The 23,783-nt window shown below is 37.1% G+C and overlaps 1 protein-coding gene across 2 annotated transcripts; it reads right to left on the minus strand.

The window, feature by feature from the left end:
* Positions 1 to 7,074: 7,074 nt before the first annotated feature.
* On the minus strand, positions 7,075 to 12,752 carry LOC149798446 (uncharacterized). 2 transcript variants are annotated; one of them, XM_089963634.1, is made up of 4 exons: positions 12,448 to 12,752; positions 9,331 to 10,519; positions 8,806 to 8,865; positions 7,075 to 8,451 (listed from the first exon to the last, which is right to left on the minus strand). In XM_089963634.1, the coding sequence occupies exons 1-4, from the start codon at positions 12,577 to 12,579 to the stop codon at positions 8,264 to 8,266; spliced, it is 1,569 nt and encodes a 522-aa protein (XP_089819760.1). In that variant the 5' UTR covers positions 12,580 to 12,752; the 3' UTR covers positions 7,075 to 8,263. The 2 variants fall into 2 exon arrangements, with proteins under 2 accessions (XP_089819760.1, XP_089819761.1); XM_089963635.1 differs by lacking the exon at positions 12,448 to 12,752 and adding an exon at positions 10,688 to 11,722.
* Positions 12,753 to 23,783: the final 11,031 nt, after the last annotated feature.

The following is a 23,783-nucleotide window of genomic DNA, read 5'->3' on the forward strand; positions in this document are numbered from 1 at the left end:
AGCATGGAGCTGTCAGATAGTTCGTGTCTCTGCAGTCCAGTCTACTTTTGCTGCTGATTATTGTTTTTGTCTTTGCCATCGCCATTACATGGTCTGAGTCAACATCTGCGTCTATACAATCTCTCACACCATTAGAGTCATCCACCATGTGTGGGAGATACCAAGGTAGTCGAGCTGATTCTAAAGCTGAATCCAGAGATTTCCATGCAATCATATGGATCCTACAATTAGGAAAAACTGTCCAAGGTGGCCATTATTCTGGTTGTTGTTGTTGTTGCAGGGTTTGACGCCATTTTCAGCACAAGATAGGCTATATATGGCGGCCAGTATAAATGGTGGTGGAAGAACCCGGTAAAACCCCAGAAAGAACAACCGACCCACGAGAAGCTACTTGCAAGCTTTCTCACATACCTACATTGGCCAAACCTGAGACTGAAACCCACGCAAACAGAGGTGAGATGGCAGTGATCCGTAACGGTGAGCGCTTTAGACCACTCGGCCACTAGGGGCCCCGCATTAAGAGGTTAGTGTTAGGACTGGTCGGCCTGGTGTCAGGATAATGTTACCGGGTGGGACATTATGCTACGTGTCTGCATCATGATGTCCAAATGCTAGACATCACTATAAACTGCCACACTGCACACATCGTAGCGATATGACTGAAAAATTGTTAAAGCTACGTTAAAAATACAAGTCACGGTGAGGGCTTTAGATTACTCGTCCATTCCCGGCCCCCATTACTGAGGTAAATATATAACAATATAAATTATACTTATTTTACATATATGTTGATGTTGAAGATAAGTTCAGCAGTCATATTACACTGCAGAAAACTGTGCCACTTTTGACTAGGCCTAGGTGTCTTTGAAGGCCCATCCTTTAACTATTCGCGGCCGCTGGTCTTCAATTAAATCAAAGGTGGGCATCATTGTAATACCTCAAACGGGTTTATGGGAGAAATAATAAAGTTACACCTCCCTAGGTTCTTGTACTTTAATCAGACGTGATAACAACTAAATGAATCACCAGAAGAAGAAGACCTACAACATATACACAGGAGATATACACATAATTAAAAGTAAATGAAACACGTATTTTCACAAAATGATAAGGCGCGGAATTATTATAAAACTTTCACAATGTAATTACCTAAAACTTATCAGCGCCGTGTATTATTCTGATTTAAGTAGTTAGTTTCTTCGATATCATTTACAAGGTATCGGGTAACTTATTGCACCCAGAAATGTTGAAGTTGACTCCTGGAGTCATTGGAGGAGTTAACAATAGAACAGGGACTTGTTAATATAATAGGTGGTTGCATGTTAGGCACGTGCAATGCAAGCAACTCACATACTACTCACTCACAATGCGTACCACAAAACAACATGTATATGGACATTGGACATCACTGTACTGAATATGTAACATCAAAATACTAAGAGCACACAAATAATAACAATACCAAACGGTGGTTTAGATAACCATGGCACCAAATATTGTATTTTTCTGAAGATGACTGTATTTGATACTAGGCCAACAGGCATACATGTACAAGTAAACCTGAAATTCGATTGTATCCCTTCCAAAATATTATTTACTAATAGCAAACTGATTGTTTACCAAAAATGACATATTTATATATTATACATGCACGCCTGTTTACTCTATCATTCAACTCTCAATACTAAAACCGCTTAATGTAATAAATTCAAACCCCAAACTAAAATAAATTGCTCTGCTCGTGAATGCAAAAATATATGCACATATTGCAACTGTGCAGAAGAAAGAAAGGCATGTTGTTACCTTGTCTAGTAAAATATTCGTTTCTTCGGCATAGAAATGACAAGTCCTGATACAGCCAAGATTGTGCCATGGATTTCATCCAGCTCTTTGGGACTTGACCCTGAACGCAGAAACTCTTCATACCCGCAACCTTTAAGTATCCACGCTTATTGCACAATCTGTGCAGTCAGCATGGATGTCTGGATCTGTCCTGCCCACGTGGTTTTATAAGAAGTTATTAAAACTTTGTCTGTTTTAGCAACATCAGCCATGTTTGAAAAGCAGATTGGTGAAATTTGCACAAACTTAACAGCCCACTATGCTTTCGCCAAATGCTGGGTCAAATTTAGTTGAGAAAGTTTTAGAAACAAGTTGTTAACAGGCTTTACCATTATAGTCAGGCGAACATATCTGATGGGTAATTTGTATCATTTTGCATAATTTGTATCATTTTACACAATTATGACAGTCCTTATTGCCAGAATACTTTTCTTCAATGTGGTTATTTCTACTGAGCAGTTTCGGGGAAGTAGTTTAAAGTTCCTACGAAGTGTCGAATTTTGAATTGCAGCGAACTTTAACGTTGAATGCATTGAGCATTAACATTTTATCGCATTTAAGCCAGAAACGTCTTTGTGACGGGTCACTTGGACTTTCTTCGTTCATCTCCCCCATTGTCAGTGTAAATTTCAAAGGGACTGAATTCCAACTCAGTGAAATTGACCGAAGTATCTTAACACAGTCCTTAAAAAAGTAAACATTTGAGCTACCAACTCTAACCGCTTGGTAGGAACCTATGTCCATTTATCATTTTGTCAAAGGGAAATTGTTACGCACTTGCATTCACATATTCCGAGCTGTCTCAACCTGATGAAAGGAATTATTTCTTTGGGAAAAATTAGGGACCGCTGCCTACGATTGGGCAGAATAAATTAACGCGTACACTTTAGAGCAGTCAGACTTTAAAGTGACGACCTTAGTCGAAATTCCTTAGTCTGAAAATTTCCTAGAAGAGGAAACTTAATCTCGACTCCGTGGAAAGCATAAAATGATTAGTGCTTTCCGCGTGAAACAAGAAAGGGACCAAGTGGTCGTCTTGTAAAAATACATGTTTTAGTGCTAGGACGCACAAGTTCTGAAAGAGAACAGCAATAAGGTACGCAATTTTAGTTTCATGTAATATTCTATTATTTGATTGTTTGTTTTATGCAAATGTGTTTGCTATGACTAGGTTTCCATATTATGTATCGTTTATTCAATTTCCTGGAAGGTGTTGATGTTAGAGTTATTATACAATTTATTTTATTCATTTTCATATAAAGTATTGATGCTAGAATTGTTATGCAATTTACCTTTTTAATTTTATAGTTATTAGTTCATTGGCAGAATTGACTGCATGCGATCCAAATGTTCATATGTGTAGAATTTCATAGGGTTATATGAAATAACTTCCTTTGTTTGTTAGGGCGATACAGATTAAGGTTAAGGATTGCCGTGAGTTACAATCTGTGAATTTCATGCAATAGTAATCGAACATGTAGTAGCATATGTAAAATAATACGGTAATATTCGATAGACGCTCACGTGGTAATTAAAGACTTGTCGCTGGAAGCGAGGTCTATGTCCTACCGTACTAGGTCAGAATTTATGCAGTGTGTGGATAGCAACATGCTCTGAATAACGTAAGTGAATTGTATGTAACTTTAGGGAGTGTGGTATACAGAATCATGGGGTAAGTTTGTCCTTTAAGGAACAGCTTTCTGAGAGAAAGACGAGACAGTCTGAAGACAGAAATCCGGGGAAAGAAAGAAGGACGAGGTCAGAATAAAAAAACAGGAAGTCCATGAAGGTGCAAAGCATAGAGCTCAGGAAGCAGGAACTATGAGACGTTGATATATGGACCAGACAGGAAGGTGATGTAAATCGGTCGTGGACATTGTGCTCTTTTCACTTCTCGTTATGATGATGATGATGATAAAATAAATCCAAATTGGACACACCTGTTAAATTCTATTGATGTAATCTAACTTGAATTGGAATTGCCGTTATTAAATTGTTTTAATTAAATTTGTTATTTTCTTGTCAAAGGGGGCTCGTGTTGCTTTATTTTTTCCCAGTATTCTCGCTCAGTTCCCTGTTGAAATTCCATTCTTCTTTCACTCCCGCCAGGCTATAATATCGAGGGAGGTCATCCTCTAGATAACGCCAGCCAAATCCAATTAACAATTAACCACCCCTCTTACTAAGAGGGCGATGTTACAGTTCCATTTTTTCATTAACGTCAGATATATTTGATGGAGTGGACTGGCATTTTATGTCATGCCCTTTATGTCACGATGCTCATGGTGAATTTGGAAACTTTTTTTGAGCTGTGCTTGTTAAGTCGTCTTATGTTTATCTATTTTTAGCAACGATGGACATTTTTGATTGCGGATCATGATGATCATATTTACAAACTTGAAAGCACCTTGTGGTATAATTTGGTTAAATTCAACTGAGCAGGTTTGTAGAAGTCGTTTAAATAGTTTAAGTACTGGCGTCTATATTTTACGGTGGATCGAGATCTTTTTGAACAAATTTGGAACACCATCACGCCAGGAATAGTTTTTGTCGAATGTTGGCAAACTCCGTTTAGTGTTTTTACGATTTGTTGTTTAAATGTTTTTAAGATTTTAATTAGCGAAGGCTGTAAATGTTGGCGGATCGGCATCACTGAACAAATGTAAAAATGCGTCATGCATTAGCCTTTCTTTCAAAGGAATATATTGAATAAAGGCCATTTCTGCCCCGGTTTTTATGTTGATAAAGGTTGAAAATGTCATTACTATTTATCTATATGCATTATTCCAGATACAAATCTCATTCTTCCATATTCATTATGCTTATATATTTGTTTTTCATACCAAAACATGACGTTAAACGTTGGCTGATATTGGATATTGAAGATAAAATTATCCATTTGAGCAGCTTCAAACTCGAAATAAAATGTAAATGCAGGCGTGCTTCTGAAATTTCCATCGATTTTTTGGTTGAGGCACTAAAAGGAGGATTCGGAAAAGAAAGTAAACAGATACTGAGCGATGTCAATAAAAATATATTGTTTTATTTTACGTTGCCAATTTTTCACAAAGAGATGATGTAACTAATAAGAAACTACGTATAAACAAATCATAATAAAAGGGGTAAACGTTTTTGTATTCCTTTCTGTTACGATACTTAACTTTGTAACTACAAGATATGCGTACTGTACTCATGACAGTACTGTAGTACATTGCCATACGCACAGATAAATAATACAAGAAGTAGTCAATTTTTAGACAAAAAGGTTACAACATGTGTCTATTTAAAAACAAATTCATATTCTGTTGAGCGGCTCTCGAGAAAAAATTGTAAGGAGCAACTGTGAAAGGACCGTGCATGCCAGACGAAGCACGAGAAAAGAAGGTTCATACCATAAGTTTACTTTACCTCATCGGCAAATGATTAAACAGAAAAGTCCAAACAAAACAAGCTGCCAATATCGATGTGTGTGTTTATATATATATATATATATATATATATATATATATATATATATATATATATATATATATATATATATATATATATATATATATACATACATACATACATACATACATACATACATACACACACATCTGGAAGCAATGCTTGCAACACCGAAGTTGCAGAAGACTTGGAACGTTGAATCCCTGCCACGGCAATGCTTGGATCACCGAAGTTGTTTGTAACAGACCTTGAACGTCGACACAGCTTCTTCCACGGTAAAACTAATAATAACTTAAGCTTCAGTGAAACGTTTTAATTCACATTTCGAACTATCAAAAAGTGTATTTTACAAGTTCATACCACGTGTCATTTTTTGAGAGTCTCTAACATGGTACAATCTGCTTCCAGATAAAGCAGCAAATAAACCAAAAATCAGTGGAATATTTTTACCTCAAAATTCAATGCTGTGTAAGGATACAAGCATTGTACACAGTCAAGAAATATAACGAAGATACCTATTCAAGTTTTCCTCATCCAGACGTTACACCAGAAAACCGCGACGAAAGAGACAGGAAAGGTCACAGGGCTTCCGGTTCAGACTATCAGAGATTACATATACTTATCTTTATGTACTTTTGTACAGAGATGCATTCGAAAGCAACTCTACTTCAGATAATAGCACCATTGAAATATGAAGTAGGGTTGTTAATGAATCGCTGAAAATGAGAATTGGACTGTATCGCCAACGCAGTATTTACACTGAACAAATGTTTTTTAAATAAACTCCATTCACTACAGTGAACGTGTTGAGACTCGCCAGCTGTTTCTTCGTGTGTCAACATATTTTATCAATTGTGTCAATAGACTCGCACTACACACTATTGATCATGTTGTATATGAAGATCACGATAATTACCTGCAAACATGCGAAGATGTTGACTTGAATCAATTAATTTTTTTAGAAGACTGATTTCCATACTTATTATCACACCTGTACCAAAAGAACAGCATGTTCAGCAGGAGTCCAGTTCCACTCTTGAATTATTTTGGTGCATTTCCTTAAATTCACCTTTTTAAAACCAAGCCCTTTCCTTATTCGCACAAACAATTGATTCAACAAATGAAGTAAACAAGAAAAACACATCAATATAACAGCAAACGAGAATGTAATTTTATAAATAGAGATTTAGCATATGTTCCATTTTAATAGGTGGTAATAAAATATCGGTAATAAATAAACAAAATACTATACGTACACACACACACACAGACAGATATATATATATATATATATATATATATATATATATATATATATATATATATATATATATATATATAAAATGAATTTGCATGTACATGCTTACTTACACACACACACACACATCCACAGAGAGAGAGAGAGTATTATTGATCCTGGACAACGAGATCGATAATACCGAACTTGTTTTGAATGGAAGAATAATGAGTTGTGAGATTAACAGATCGCCAGGAAAGAGATCAATATGGTGTCATCTGTTTAAAGTGTAAAAGATCACACTAGAATAGACATCTGTTACTAAAGAACCTTTTTTTGACAGATCAAATATATCTTCCTTGCGGAAAACATCTTTTTTTTTACTTCGCTCTAAAATGACGAAATGGTCAAAACGTATCATAGGTACATGTCTCGAGAGAAACGAGGAGAGTCAGATGGAATGATGGAGAAAGTGAACGAGATGCGACTACAGTAACTTATTTAAGCACGATACGGACATGATTAAAAAGTTACAAAGCAATATATAGGTTGGAACAGATATTTATTGTTATCACTTATTATATCGGCATTGAAATTAAACAAATTGAATACAAGCACTTATGTAACACATACAAAAAATATAAAATATTCGATTATTCCCCTCGATTGCTCTCTATTCTAAAATATATCACAACTGTTTTCTGAGAATGGATCGTCTGGAACAGTACACATACGAGAGACATAGCTCTCAGTGCAAACCTTAAGTACAAAATATGTATGTACGTTTGTCTGTATGTACGTAATAAAATAGGTAAGTCTTACAAGAACTCTAAGAAAATCAGAGGAATGCAGACCCGTTTCAAACAATGGAATTCGAAAAACTATGAAAATATAAATATTAAATAGAATGATACTGTTGAAATGCTTATGATCGGGCCTAAACTAAACGTTACAAACTTTGAGCAAACATATAAGGTGATAATTCTGCCAAAGCAAATGTCTGTAATTCTTTACTGATCGATATCAGTAAAGACTGGGACAACTTGTCAAATTTCAGTACTGTAACAGAGGTAAATGCTGATGTTTAAAAGAAAAATTCCAATTAGGTTATCACTTTAAACCTCAGACACGACTCATGCAACAAAAATGGAATATAGTTCTACACCACGTACAACAAGTGTAAAAATAGATGACAACATCAAAATAATTTGTCATTTAAAGCACAATTTTCGCCATGAGCACTTGTCAATAAAACCACAGTCTACATGATCAACTCTTTAACAATAGCGTCACTACACTAATTTTCACCCATCAAAAGGGATTTCAATCTTACTGCCATCTGATATGACGTCATTATTAAGGGACATAGCGTCACCTTTATGTTAACTCGATGTGTACTCTCTCCAGTCTTTACTTCTTTTTGACAAAAAGCATAGCAGCCTAGGGCAGACTGTCCTCATTGCGCATGTCCAAAAATATTCCATTCTCTTAACAAAGTGTGCGTCGTCGACTAGACAAAAATGCACTCCAAAATGTCCTAGCGATGTATAAAATCAAGTCATCTTTCAACAAGAATTGGAGTAAAAACATTTCCTTCCGTCACGACATTCAAGCCTCTCTCCTTTGGGCAGATTAAAGAACTGTACTGCCACGATTCAAACAATCAGCAGACAATTGCTGGGCACAACTCGGAACTGTGGCACAGTCCGTACAAAATGGAGAATGTGGACAAAGTCACTTATTCTTTGGTTCGTGGCGTTTCATATGCAGAGCTAAATGGTCGGAACGAGCAAAGCAACGCTCACAAACTTTACACTTAAAGGGTTTGGCGCCGGTATGTTTTCGTATATGTCGGGTGAGTTCGTCTGATCTTGCAAATCGCCACTGACAGCTCTGGAAATGGCACTTGTATGGTTTTTCACCTGTAAAAGACAAAGATAAAAATACAATGTTGTACTGTACACTTATCAAGGATATACCGCCTAAGCATACAATTAGTTGTTTAGCATTTAGAGTCTTGCTGTTAACATGTTCAAAAAGGTAATTATTACCCATTTTCTTCACAAATTATTTACTTTTTTGAAAATCAAATCAAAACATCAAAATGAATCTTCTTTTGGTTCATTTTTTTAATTAATGACGACAAATTACTTGTTTAGCTTTCAAGAATGTTCGCTCAGCATCCGTTCATAAGACGGTATTCTAGCCAATTCCCTTATTCTGCACACAAATAATGAATGAATAAGTGTCGATGTTAAATAAACTGAAGTACGAACCTGTATGAATTCTCTGGTGTGCTTTTAGATGGGAACTCTTTGTGTAAGCTTTTCTGCAACCTGTGAATAAACAAATAAAAATAGCGTTCATGAAATTAATTTTATTAGCGCATTAACAGTATGCAAGAACGTTGTTCAGATAATATAGACACAACACAGTGACACTGCTAGAATCATCGGACTCGATCATAATTGTGTTACTAAAAATAGACTTATCAGCGAGAGACCTTCACGATTTTTCTGCGATGCCATGCAGACTGCTTTTCAAATTTGGATACTTCCTGGTACTCCAAGGTCAGAATGTAGAAAAAGCAGCAGATGTCCAGTGAGATATGCTAATCTTATCATGTTTCAAGTCATTGCCCTAGATGATTAATTTGAGGTTACATGAATATATAGAATAGCAAATATAGCAACAGATGCTTTGAACACGAATTTCATAAACCTTATTGTCTTGTTGAGAATATTAAAGACATGGTTATATAACAATGTTTAAGTCAGAATGTAACTGACATGAACTTTTACCTGGAAATTCACAAAAGTGTATCCTTCTCTTCTCCAAATCTGGATTGTTTTTTCTGTTGTACTTGATAGTGGAACATCCTGGGTGGGTCAATGGTAGCCTCTTCGAATGATTTGATGAACCCTGTTGAACTGTCGGCACAGTCAAGACACGACTGAGGGGGATAAGGCCGGTCCCTGGGACACACATTCTCTGGGGCACATTGGCATGACTTTGGCCCGGGTAAGGAGGTGGTGGAGTTCTTCTTAGATGTAGCTCTTGGCTGGGACTACCTGGCTGTGAGTTTGGTGGCGTTGGAAGCAAGACCGGGACTGTATGTGGTGGGGTAGGGGCTGACGTATACTGTTGTGTCGTAGCGGGAATATGCGACTTCACTACTCCTCCTGAACTGTATTGGGTCACATAATTAACGACCGAAGCCGTTGTAGTTGAGTTAAGTGTAAACTGGGGCACTGGAATGGATAAAGTTTTTGGTCTGCATGACTGATCTGAATTGATAGTAGTTTTGTCCATCATACAGCTGGAAGGCTGATGTTCCATCTTCACTATAATATTCGAATCAACCTTAGAGTTCCTACCAAAACCTTGAAATTGGCAGGACGATTTTTCATCTTCATTTTCCAGTTTAACTATTGTCTCCAAACTGGATCTAGTTCTATCATTGTCATCAATGTCGTTTTTTTCGCTTTTCTCCTCATCAATTATGTCCATACTGGCCCTGATGTCCTCCCACAACGAATCAGAAACCTTCTGACTTTGAGCTCTCAAAAAGACATCATCGTTCTTTGATATGGGCAACTGATCATAAGCCACAACGGTTCCATCAAGGTCGAAACCATTGTCTAACTTGGAAGACAATAGCCCTTGTTTGGCTTTCTCGATGCTGCTCTCCTTGCCTGTCTCGCTTCCTTCGGTAAGAACCTCTTCCACAATCGAAACGCTTTCTCTTCTACTGACTCCCCCAACCGCTCGCTGCAGAATCTGTTGCTTAGTGGCATTCAGAAGCCCCGTCTTGAGAAGAGATATGTCATGGTTTCGGAATACCCCCGCTGCGATCATCTGCTTGGCAGTCTGAAGCTCCAGAGTGCTCTTCGTGTCGTCGAAGAACTCGTCAACAAAAGCCGCACTCTCACGGCGCGACTTCGAAACTTCATTGGAGTCGAGGTAGAAAAATTTCTCTAAGTCTTTAACCTGTAAGTAGACATATTCCGTTAAGATACGTCAAAATTCGAAACTAAATTGATGATTATTATAAAAGAATAAATGCTTAGTGTAACATTTTACATACACTGTATGTATGTATGCAAGTATGTATGTATGTATGTATGTATGTATGTATGTATGTATGTAATCATTTACTCTTTCAATGTCTATATCCTGATGATAAAACATGCAATCGAACATGTTTCTTCATGCAGCTGTTTCTCTTTTGTGTACGTTAGTTGCAGACAGTACCATATGGCGTAACGTGCAAATGTACAGATTGACTATATACATACAACCTGGGAGGGTTCTTTTCAGAGCTGCCAATCATTTCTCTGCTGATCATGTGACAAGATACGTCACACCTAACGAGTAAACAAGTGGCGGACGTGACTAACTGTACTGCGTACTTCGACAGTTATTTCGTCTATGATTTTATAGCCCCACAGAAATGATAGCATGCACGAATGTGATATTAAGTGATATAGTGCGACTAATTTTAAATGACTGGTTCTGTATCGTTGTTTCTATATATTATCCTTTTCTCTAAGTAATGTCGCCATGTCTACGTCCAACTTCTGAAACTTGTAAAAGTATGGGAAATTAACTCAAACGATACGATTAGTTAACAAACTCTAAAGATTTATTGCAATGCTGACTTGTCTGAAATAATGGCATGGTGTTTATAAGAAACAAAACGTGCCCATATACATGCACATATTTGACATAAAATCGGTTGCCTGAATAAAAAGAGTCTTTAATCGCCTGTGGCAAAGTATTGCATAAGAAGACAGCCAGACATTAGCTTATTTGAACAAGAAGGGTAACAACGCCTCCGTGCAAGTCCTTGCAAACAAGCGCTTAGCGGTTTATCGACCGCCATGGCGGGCAATAATTTCTTGTGAATGAACAAATAGTAAATTGCCACCTACTCGGTCTTCCGAGGGTTCATGCAGTGCTGAGCCTTGAATGTCAGCCAATCAGATTTGAATATTGGCCAATCTGCTAACTGGTGTGGAAATCTTTTCAGCGCAGGTGAGCGAATAAACACATTCCAGCCATTGATTACAACCATATGGAATTTAAATCAGATTCTTTGAAACATCTACTTACTCCTTCACACTCGAATCAAGCATGCCACGTTTGAATTTAGAAGAAAAATATGGCCAATAAGTATAGAGTCATGGATGAGAGAAAATAAACACGTATTCAACAAACCGCCGTATATGTGTGATCTATACCAACATTATCCTCTTCATACTTTAAAAAGCCGCTTTCATCTCTGTAGGGTAACGTTATAAGTACCCTGCAAGGGGCACTCTTCTCGCGGACAGGATTAGATACCCCTCGTTTTTGATCCCAGTTTGTGGATTTAGACAAATTCGAAAGTGGTTTTTTTGTTCCATTTTTTTAAAATGTGGACCTCTACTTGAAAACACAACACGTCTTTTCTCTTTTCTTCACCAAAAGGCCACATACTTGTCAGAATGTAAGCAAAATAATGCAACATATAGACAGCCAAATTTCATATCCACAAATGTCATGTGTGTAATCTCGCTCTTTCTTTCTTTCAGATATATATATATATATATATATATATATATATATATATATATATATATATATATATATATATATATATATATATATTTCAGCTCTCAAAGGTAACGATAGAAAGTTACCGTGACGATAGGAAGGAAATAAATCGAGTGAAATTGATAAAGTCTTAAAAATTAAGACTGCATTCTTTTCTCTCTTTTATCTAAATTCCACATTTTGGAGATCAACAAAATATTTTATCAATAGCCGATTTATCTCGTATCATTTACACATTATCAATTCAAATGTTCCTCCTTTGTAATTAAATAAATTTTTTGGGGGACAAATCATAACAAAACAGTCAAGCGATTACTTACATTCCAAGGTGCTGCAAATGTAGGCAAGTTGGGCGCCTCAGTTGGCGGCAGGAAACAATCGTCGGTGTCGGGTACGATTTGGTCATCGAATACTTCACTTTCCATAGGCACATAACATGAAGTATCAGCCATCCCAATTACAGTGGGATTAAATTGTAGCTATCCGATTAAAGTCCTTTTTCAATTGAAAGTAGCCAGTATAATCCAAAAGGTAACGATTAAGATCCTTGTTTGTAGTCGGGCTGAACGTGGTATGTCTACTGTTTCGAACCAGTTTCGTGAATGAATGAGGCGAGACGATCAAAGGCTTTATCAACGGCAGCCTTATTGATATGCATACCGGAACAAAATTAGTAACAGAGGGCGGAGTTAAAGTACGTAATGCGCAAACATATGTAACTCCGCCTTCTTTGACAGTTGCCCAGAGTGCGTAGCCCCATAGCTAACAGTTTTAACTAAGGAATCTTGATGTTTAGACACAGATATACGCTCTACAGACAACATGCAAATATTAAACTTATAAGAAAGTTTAAACGTTTAGGTTTTATTCAAGTAATGAAACAGAAGAAGCACACAAAAATGAATAAAATACGTATACATATAAAAATCTTGTTTTTCCATTCATAAAATTCTGACGTCATCGTCTAAACGTCATTGGAGTTCAAAGGTTAGTGTTCTAGATCGAAATTTTATCATGTTCATAACCAGTATTAAGTAATGGCTAGTTCAGTGCTTTTGTCGTAAAAATTAATAGATTTCTGAAATTTCTGGTGGCATTTAAAAACCACAAACTCGTTGAAACGTAAGGACAGCATAGGAAAAGAAAGGGCCTATTTCCCTGACCTCTATTTCATCATTGGGGTTCAAGATAGGGATGTTTTGCTCAACATTTTTAGCAATTGTAGGTATGTAGAGATCTAAATAAAAATTTTGTTTACATATAAAACATTTATTTTAGGATATATAAACGTCAGAGATGATACTGTTCACTATTACATTTTAGCGATATTAACTTATTTGCTGCTAAACATAACCGAGACGGGTATATACATTCCAAAATAGGCAGCGTGAAACATTGTTGTTTAACACATTTGGCCTCTTTGGAGCAAAGTGCGTTAAACGTTTCGCAAGAGAGATTTTAATGGCTTTTTGACGACCATTGCGCGTAAATAAAGTCGGCGAGTAAAAGTAGAAGCGTAAACATCATAAATTAGTTGACATAAACAAAACTTTTTATACATGTGTTCCCTTATATTTGCGATATACCAAGGCTTGTTCACGTGTAAACGATTTTTTTCACACACTACTTCAATTCAGCTAGATTTAGAAGTATGTAATTATACTCTCCCAGTATGAAATCGTACAGAGAGAGAGAGAGAGAGAGAGAGAGAGAGATTAAAACTATAAACTGCATGTTGATTCATTTAGTATGTTTGGGTGTAACAAACAAAACTTATAATGCGGTATTTACTATGTTTACGTATGTTAGCAGTATATTATGTTGATTTCATGATGCCTTGTCATTCTGGTGACATATATTGTGACTGACTTTACAATAAAGTCAAAATTAACGTTGTATATGCCGACTTAACACCAATCACTAAGATGAATAAACAGTTAGAGGTATAAATATAAATCAGATATATCTATATCAGTCAGTCCGCACTATATTTCGTGCACAAGTTAACTTTTACTCATAAAAAAAAAAATCATAGAGGGTTTCTTTCACTTTCATCAGTCGTCTTTAGACCAGCTTATGGTATGTTTAATACCAATCACTCGTGTATCATCTTTCAGATACATGTTGAAAAACTTTTTTCCATTTTTGTCTGCATTCAGAAAATATCCTTTTTTTAAATTCCATCCAAATACGTTTCTTTTATTTTCACATGAATACTGGATTTCAGATGTCAGTCAGTTAACTACATAAATCAAGTTTAATGTTTCAAAAGAATATTTAAATTTGAATCTTTCGCCTAGATCAAGGACACATTGATGGATAAAACAGTGTAGATCAAGGATATATTGATGAATAAAACAGTCTAGATCAAGGATACATTGATGAATAAAACAGTCTAGATCAAGGATACATTGATGAATAAAACAACCTAGATCAAGGATACATTGATGAATAAAACAGTCTAGATCAAGGATACATTGATGGATAAAACAACCTAGATCAAGGATACATTGATGAATAAAACAGTCTAGATCAAGGATACATTGATGGATAAAACAACCTAGATCAAGAATACATTGATGGATAAAACAGCCTAGATCAAGGACACATTGATGGATAAAACAGTCTAGATCAAGGATACATTGATGAATAAAACAGTCTAGATCAAGAATACATTGATGGATAAAACAGCCTAGATCAAGGATACACTGATGAATAAAACAGTCTAGATCAAGGATACATTGACTGATTAAAACAGTCTAGATCAAGGATATATTGATTGATTAAAACAGTCTAGATCAAGGATGAATCAATGAATAAAACGAAGAAACACAATTTATATACTTTATATATCAATGCATGGATAGATCATGAAACATAACGAGAGAGAGAGAGAGAGAGAGAGAGAGAGAGACTATGTCAAAAGGCGTCAATGCAAGGTATATCATTGGACTCAACATTGTTTCGATACCAAATATGGGGAAGCCAAACCGAATGGTAAAAAACTGGTCAGTTTAAGATATCAATTGAAGGGAACTAACTAGATAAACTTAATGAAAAGCGCAAGCAAGGATTATTTTCCGTTCACAAGGCTGTGGTATTTACCTCCCTTTCTGATTCAACGTTGTTCTTCAACACATATTTATATTACGTTGACCCTAACAAGTCAATACAACAGGCAACGTAAAGGGACCATGTGTCTGGAACGTTTTTGTTATATTCTTGACATCTATATATGTTCCCCCAGCTGATCGGCGTAATGATCATATCCAAAATTGTATAGTAAAACGCCAGATAGCAAAAGCGTTCACTTAGAGGCAATGGTGCAGAGCGGACAAGAAAGTTGTTCCAGAACCGGGCGAGAACCCTGTTCTCGGACTGAAAACTTACAGCAGGCGTAGACAGTAACAAAGATGGCGGAGCATGAAAAGCCTTGAGGTCTCACTGGACAGTTTATCAGGTGAATTTTCATTCGACAATGACCAATTACAGAAAAATGAGAATAATTTTACACTGAAGATACAAATAAAAACAAACTAATGATTTTTGTAGAAAGCATACATGTGAGATTTTAATTACAGTAATCAGGTTAATTCCTGATGCAACTGGTGGTTTTTTATACTGAACCAACACTGCCACCAACCCCTAAATTTTACATTCATTTTTGACAAAAAATAGCTATTTTGAATATTTTTGTGTGACAAGGCTAAAAGAACCAGTATGTGCCTTATGCATGAATAAAGTTCACTAGTACCATAACAAATTAGCATACTTTTCATCACCCTCAACCATCTAGATTTTTAGATATTTACCTCTGTAGCATAAATACGTAAACCGAGTCGGCAGCTCATTTGCAGCCCAAGTTACGCATTTGATCTCCAATGCTCATCTAACTGTGACAGGCAGTCACCATCAAGCCAACCTATTTCCAAGCCTAACTCAAAGTAAATCTAAACCACATTATAGATTTAGCTTATGTGTGAATTTATAAATGCTAGGCTTGTAATAATTAGGTTCATGCCGTCTACTTTAAAAATTAGGCGGGTGTCAAAATACGAAACTATCCAGTGAGACCTGATGGTTTTTGTTCTGATATCATCTCTACTTGTTTGGACGAACCTGCTCAGGGCAAACGAGATCATACGAGAACCTGGTGTACTTTGTGTTTTGGGCGAAATCCCAGAACAGTCCCCCCAAAGACGAACTTGGACATTTGGTAAAGTTTTAAAAAAATTTAAAAAAAATTAAAAAAAATAAAGCTTCAACCAAAAAGACATAATCACAGGACAAATCATTACCACCTTTAAGGGTAGATTAACAAGATAGCAACACAGTTCAAATGGTTGAAGTCAAGATCTCAAGTGTTTTGTAGTCATCATAAATAGCCGAATTATCTACTTGTAGAAAGGATGGACTGACTGTGCTCCCTGTCTTCCATGCAACAACTGACTGAGTCATATATTGTGTACTTGTGACGAGGAACCTGAAACGGCATTCCATTGTTTCTTATAGTGTAAGCGATATGAATTCCATTGTAAAATAAAAGAAATTTAAAACTGACTATTAAATATCACTTTATGTGTCAGAGGATTTGCTTCTTTGTGGTTCGTAACTTTCACCAACCGACAATCAATACACTTTTTTTACCCTGTGTATTCGTTAGCTTTCTCTCTCTCTCTCTCTCTCTCTCTCACACACACACACACACACACATGCGCGCGTGCGCAGAGGGTTAGAAAAAGAAGGATTATGAAAACATATTTTATTTGCCTCTCTATATATTGTTATTTATATTTGATTTAATTTAATTTATATTTGAGTTAATTTAATTGTTTCTTTGTTAGTTTTAATTTTTTATATTCCATTACATGCTACTTTATTGTAATTTTATTTACAGGATTTTAAATTTTCCAAACATTCAGTTTGACCTGTCTGTTTTTCGTAAACAGCCTATAATAGAAACGTTGTATCTAATGCTGACCTATTTCCTGACCTTGAATCAGAATCAGTAAGAGCTGAAGTATACAACTTTCTTTTTAAAAAAATTAAATTCTTTCTTAGTGTAAGATTCATAAAGTGAATCGAGGTCATACTGGGAGTACGTGATGTAAAGCATGTAAAAAGCTTCTATGTTGTTCTAGAAGGGTGATCGTGTGACCCTCATACGGGAATCTGTTTTGCGTCTTAATTTAGTGTATACTTTTTTTTTTCTAAAAAGAATTTGGGCAGTCGGGATTTGACCAATGGACACTTAAAGGTGTTTTGTTGTGATCAGTGTGAGTTGAATTTTTAATTTTTCTTCAAATTATTTGGATTCCAAGAGATCAGTTTCCCCTGGAAATACTTGTGCTCTAAATTAATTCTTAGACAAAGACAGCTATATAAATTTGCACAGAATTCAAACACTGAAATATTCTTTTCTGTGATTCAACAAAAAAACAGTTGACACATCAGTACGACACTGAACACAGCATAAGTCATCGCCTCTCATTTTGGATTTCATCGGGATACGAACTCAGTTTCATTAGGACATTTTATTACTAGGACTTCTATTTTTGAACTCTTGGATAATTCTTGGATTATTTCTGGATTTGATTCGTAAAACAGTAGTTCTTTTTCTCATTTTGACCTTGTTTTTCTAGGGAAATACATTATTTGTTAAATTTTACAAAGATTGTTATCTTAACACTTTTCTTGTTACATTTTGTAAGATCCTAAACGTAACAATATGTCAGTCATGTCTCCCACAATCTAGAAGAACAATATTTTTCTTTCATGTTCTACCTAGTCCTCTGGAACGAAAGTCTGTCGTTATAAACACTGTAATAGGGCTTACGGGTGAGCAAGTGTTCCATGAGAACACAGTATTTTACACGCGCTGACAAAGTGTAGGCCGGCAATAGGACGATTTGAAGCACCATGAAAAACAGCCATATTGTATGGAAAATGATTATTAACTAAACGCTTGTAGATATTCCACTTAAGAAAGATCATGCTTATCTGCTTACTATTTCAGCGTGATTGATGCTGTATTTATTTACATATATTTTAAAGGCTAGTTTGGCAATGTAGTCTAGGTGGGTAGGGGTGCAATATAATCATTGATCAATTTTTTCGTTGCCGCTTAAAATATTGTTACAAATCATACCTTGTCTAAAAGAACGAATGTTAATCATCCGTCAACCATAGTGGCATGCTTGTTTACTTGTAGATCCAAAGTAAATCCAGACCAAATCATCCTCAATCCAATATTAGAAAAATCAGTGCGTCACCATTTCCTAAGTCAAAGTTACGTGAGGGGCCCCGAGTGGCCGAGTGGTCTAACGCGCTTTCCGTTACAAATCACTGCCATCTCACCTCTGTCTGCGTGGGTTCGAGACTAGGATTCGGCCAATGTGGGTATGTGAGAAAGCTTGCCAGTAGCTTCTCGTGGGTCGGTGGTTCTTACCGGGGTTTTCCCGGGTTCTTCCTCCACCATTAATACTGGTCACCATGTATAGCCTATCATGTGCTGAAAAATGGCATTAAACTCCACAACAACAACAACAACAACAACAACAACAAAGTTGTGTCCTATTCTGCGGAATTGTCTCCCTTTGCTATTTGCATGTAAACAAGTTCACAAATATACATCAAAAGCAAATTTTATAAGGTTTTAATTTCAGCAATATATCCATAGATTTTGTAAATAAATAATAACCGTGATGTTTTATTATTGTTTAAATAAAACATAGAATTTAAATACTAAGGGACTATCCAATTCAGCAGCATATGACGATGAGTGCTTTCTCGCCTGGCGACGTAGTCCGCGACCTTGCGTTTTCGCGTACTAATGCAATGATTCCAAGATGGCTAAAGTTGGTATTGGCACACCATAGTGGTTCCAACACTTAATTACTATGAAATTCTCACGTACATTATATTCAAGTGTATATGAGGGCCATGAAAATACCGTTTTCACGCAGATATACATCGTCGAGTGGAACAAAATCACTATCGATGTAAGCATCCCCTGTTAGCCGGACCAACACCCCGTCTGCAAATTCCTCAACCTCATGACCACGTTCAGAATCAATCACTTCTATGTAATAATAAATTTTAAGTACCCGTCCAGAAAGATGCTGAGTCCTTCGAACTGAATTTTCATATTGAGCGACCCACGGCCCTGTTTACTTAATTGCGAGAGATTCTGCAACACAACCATGGTTGTCCTGTGATATGTTCAGACCATCATGTCACTTGTCAATTTCTACTATTGTTATTTTACCCTACCCCCATTTAGTTCCGGTGAAGATGAATAAGAATGTTCCAGACTTGCGCACTTTTAAGCCAGGTTTATGCGTATTAGAAACATCCTCGACGACATCGAAAACAAGTCGGCCATTTACTACGCTTCATATTCACATGTGTTCCATGAACTTACTACGTGCCTGGCAATTTCAAAACAATATTTAGGACGTCCAAGTTAGACTTTTAAGTTTTCCAGTTTGATCGTGGAAAATCACAAGCTCTCCCGGATCTACGCCAACAACACCCCAGATGTTAAATTCTCTAAGATCCGTTTTGGTGCAAACCTGGCAAGATCCACATCCGGGCAGCGTCGGGTCCTTGCGCTGTAACATCCGCAAATGTTAAGGACATTTCATATAGTAGGAAACTTACTAAATGACAAGAGAAAATAAGAAAGCGCGTAAGGTGTTGTCGAACACTCAAGTGCATTCATTTCTTTAAGAACAAGATGTCCATATATGGTGCCGACCAGCAGAGTTTGCAACAGCAGCGTTGAATAAAACAGTGGTTGTTGTCCAGCACCCGAGGTTAAAGAATTAACAACTTCACTAAGTGGTGCAAGCCCGTAGGAGTCAAAATTAAATAATGTCAATGCGTTATCACGTATATGACCCAGTAATTCCCCTATCCTGTTGTTCAATCGAGGTTAACGAAGCCGGTTTACCTCGTACGGGGGATCATCGATGCAACTTCATCATGCATAACGACACCTCGTAAACGTTTGACTGATTTTGATATTGCAAATAAATTAAAATTTAGCAATGAACCCAATGCGGTAGTCGACCATGCCATTTGCGGGTCAACCTCCGCCTGAGGGTATTCTGCTAGTCGTTCTGGGTAGTCGAAGACATTTTCCTTTTTAATTCGTCCTCCGACCGCAGAGAAACTTCCGACACTCCTGGCTTGTCAAAATTCATCGTGCTACAGGTTTGATTGTTAGCCCGAGTTTCATCTTAAAACTCCACGAACACGTGTTTTGGTGATCTTATGCCATGTTGGGTACTTAATTGCCGTTTAAACTGTCCCTGAAGGAATTGTTCTACTCTCGAGTCGTTGGTAACCTCGAGAAACGACAGCGTTGACGCGGTTCCAGACTGCATAAAAGGTAACAAACGCGGTAACAAATGCGTTTCTGGAGTCAGTGAATGATTAGGGTAGGCGTCCGCAATGCTAATGTTGACAATACAGCTTGACCAGCAGCCACGCAAGAAAAAAAAAAAACTTTTGAACACCTCTGCAAAACCCAAATATGTGATCTGAGGGTAATCGCACACAAATCGATTCTGTACAAAAGCTAAGGTTGAAATGGGTTTGTATTTTATATATGGGAACCGGTAACAAAAGGTACGACAGGCATACCAGCGGGTTGCGGGTTTAGGAAAGCGACCCGGGCAAGTTGATGATGAATATATAAAATCTGATCTGCATATTCGTTCGAGTCCTTATGAGTCCTTACGAAGCATCACAAACAGGCTAGCCGGCCTCCCAAAATTATTGCAATATCAAACGAGTCCAATATTTTGTCGTGGCCGTGTCAACTTTGTCGAGAATAGCTTCGATGGATTGACGCAGTGTGTCGAAGAACGACATGACACCGTTGTAAACAAATGCAACTTTAGCATCGTCGGGATAAGGTACATTTTGGCCCGTATCAGTTTTCCCTCTTTGATGACTTCTGGTACGATGTTGCCCGCGCGAATATATCCCATGAGTGTTCCCTACCAATCATCAGGATCGCGAGGGTCACACACTTTCGGGCTCGGATTCAAATGAGTGTCCTGGTAACTGTTCGCGTGAGGTGAAGTTGGAGGTGCATATGCACGTCTTTGTTGTAGTTGATGTTGCTCTTTTCTTCTTTGATCTTGGACTCTCGAGGTGCAGGTAAAGTTTTGCTTGGGGTGCAGGTGGAAATACTGATACCCGTCTTCTTTGATCGTTTTGGGAAATTTTGCCCGTAAAAGTAGAAGTAAATATTCGCGTGGGGATGCAGGTCTTTGTTGTTCAATTTCTGTCTGTTTTCTCCTTTGCATGAACTAGTGTATAGAAAATTGTATTGGTGAAGGTTCCAGGTTAATACTTCGGTTCGGGTTCGGATTTGCAATGTGCGCGCTTGCCGCCTGGGACCTAGTTTTATGGTTTTTCCATATTCTTTTCGTCTCATTAAATCTTCAAACTTTGCCTTGCCTTCATTAACGTTTTAACCATGAAATGCATAAAATATTTCACGACACTGTATCCACGGCTCGTGCACGGCGTGTTTAAATGTTTAAACTGGAGTTGGGTACCACGAAAAATGTTGTGCCACGATAATATACCGGTACATCTGAACATACAGCGATACGCACCACGGAATACAGCAATTATATTAGAGACCAACAATGTCATATTCTGTGGCCAGAAATTTTTATTGGAGGATGGGTGGGTGCACAATTCCGACTCTCAAAAGGCTGGGAAAATATATCTTGCTCTAATTTATAGCCAAATAACACCGTATTATATCCATTATATTATTTAACAAATCATTTATCTTCAGCCTAAAGAAAAGAAAATATCTCTGCTGCATAGATAGTAGATAGTCGCTTACCCATTCACCCCAAAAAATAAATGATCAGTAGGCCTATTTATAGCAGATGAATTTGATATGAGGATGCTAATTGTGCTAAAAAAGTAGTCGTCTGAAAACAGTACCTAAGGTGATTTAACTTCCGTTATAGCTGACACCCTGTGAAAAGCATTGTGCTACCATTAGAAATCTTGTTGATAACAATAGAAAAAGTTGACACTGAAGCCAACAACTTACTAGCTATACTGTTGATATAGCCAGGGAATCTTTGAGTTAGATGCAAGATATTATCAGAGAGGGACAGTAAACATAAAATATTCTGACTCAACAAACAAAAACATATTTTTCGTGGACTTGAGAAATTACGTAAAATTCAGACGGAAAACAACTGTTCTACTGAAAATCTTCGGATGGTTCTCGGTCTTACATAGAAATAAAGGTACCTAACTCATTAATATACGCAAGTAATAATTTAAAAAAAGGATATTGTTTTTCAATTGATCTTTTTTAAAATCTGAAATTTTTCCAGAAGTTGACAGTGGTCTAAATATTTCTCACAACATTGCCTCTAGCCGCCATGCTGGCATAGGTATCATGTCTGGGTAAAGGTTCATAAACATATGTATATTTAGGGTTTTCAAAAATTAATTTACGACAAATGCAACTGTTTTGTAGAAGAAAATAATCATTTGTGGAATTATTTTGTGGCGAAAACATGCTTTTGATATCATTAAATTTGCAACAAGATTGCTCGAGAAATTTCGTCCATTCCTTACTGACGGAAACTACCCATGTACCGGTACAGTAAAAACGTACTGTGCTGTGTACAAACGGGAATAAAATACCAACTCAGTCCATACATTATTTACACTCGATGATTTGTTGACCACGAATTGTTCACATGGGGGTTGGGGTTCATCATTGACTTGTCCATGGGTGTTGATGGTGGTCGTTGAGTACTCAAGTCTCAAGTGCCGCTTTGACGTAGTCGTCAAGTAAACGAATATATATATATATATGTATGTATGTATGTATGTATGTATGTATGTATGTATGTATGTATGTATGTATGTATGTATAAGCTATAATCTACTATAGTCTTGGAAATATTACTGCGGCCATGTGTTTTGATGTATAAAGACAGACGCAGGCTGGTGTTAAACTCTTACACAATGTTACCGTGACCCGACAGAGACCGGAAACTTGAGTTGGCGAAGGCAACCGTTCGCATCATTTGACAAAGGCTTACCGTATCACACCTACGTGTTACAGCATAGTCCTAAGGTCAGAGTGAAGCCCGCGGGGTGAACGAGGTGTGTTCTTATCAGTACCTACGTTGACAGACGGGGAGAGGGACATTGTCCGCTAAGCTTGATTGGATCGGTTCACAGCGATATAAAATCGGAATTTAGATAAAGGGTGTGATCAGGGACGTCATTTGGGGTGGGCGGGGGAGGGGCAGGGGGCATTGCACACACACACACACACACACATACACACTCACACATTTGCATGTGCTGTAAAATGTAAAATTGCTGTTGCCTATATACTAAAGCCCGTCAAGTTTTGACCCACCCACCCCGAAAAAAGTTTAAATGACGTACTCGGTGTGATTACAATGCAACCCGAATTATAACTTTCATAACTCGTAAACGAAGTTAGTTTCGCCTGGAAAGTTTGCTAAACGGGTTACTCCGAGAGAGCCACTCGTAATTTGGCGGTAAAACTTAGAGGTAGATTCTAAGGAAAGACAAAGCTTCGAAAAGGTCAGTAAGTTATTTTCTCGGATTTTGCAGAATATTA

The sequence above is a fragment of the Sinohyriopsis cumingii genome, chromosome 6 (assembly GCF_028554795.1).
Source record: "Sinohyriopsis cumingii isolate HCF-2022 chromosome 6, ASM2855479v2, whole genome shotgun sequence".
NCBI classification, from domain to species: Eukaryota; Metazoa; Mollusca; class Bivalvia; order Unionida; family Unionidae; genus Sinohyriopsis; species Sinohyriopsis cumingii.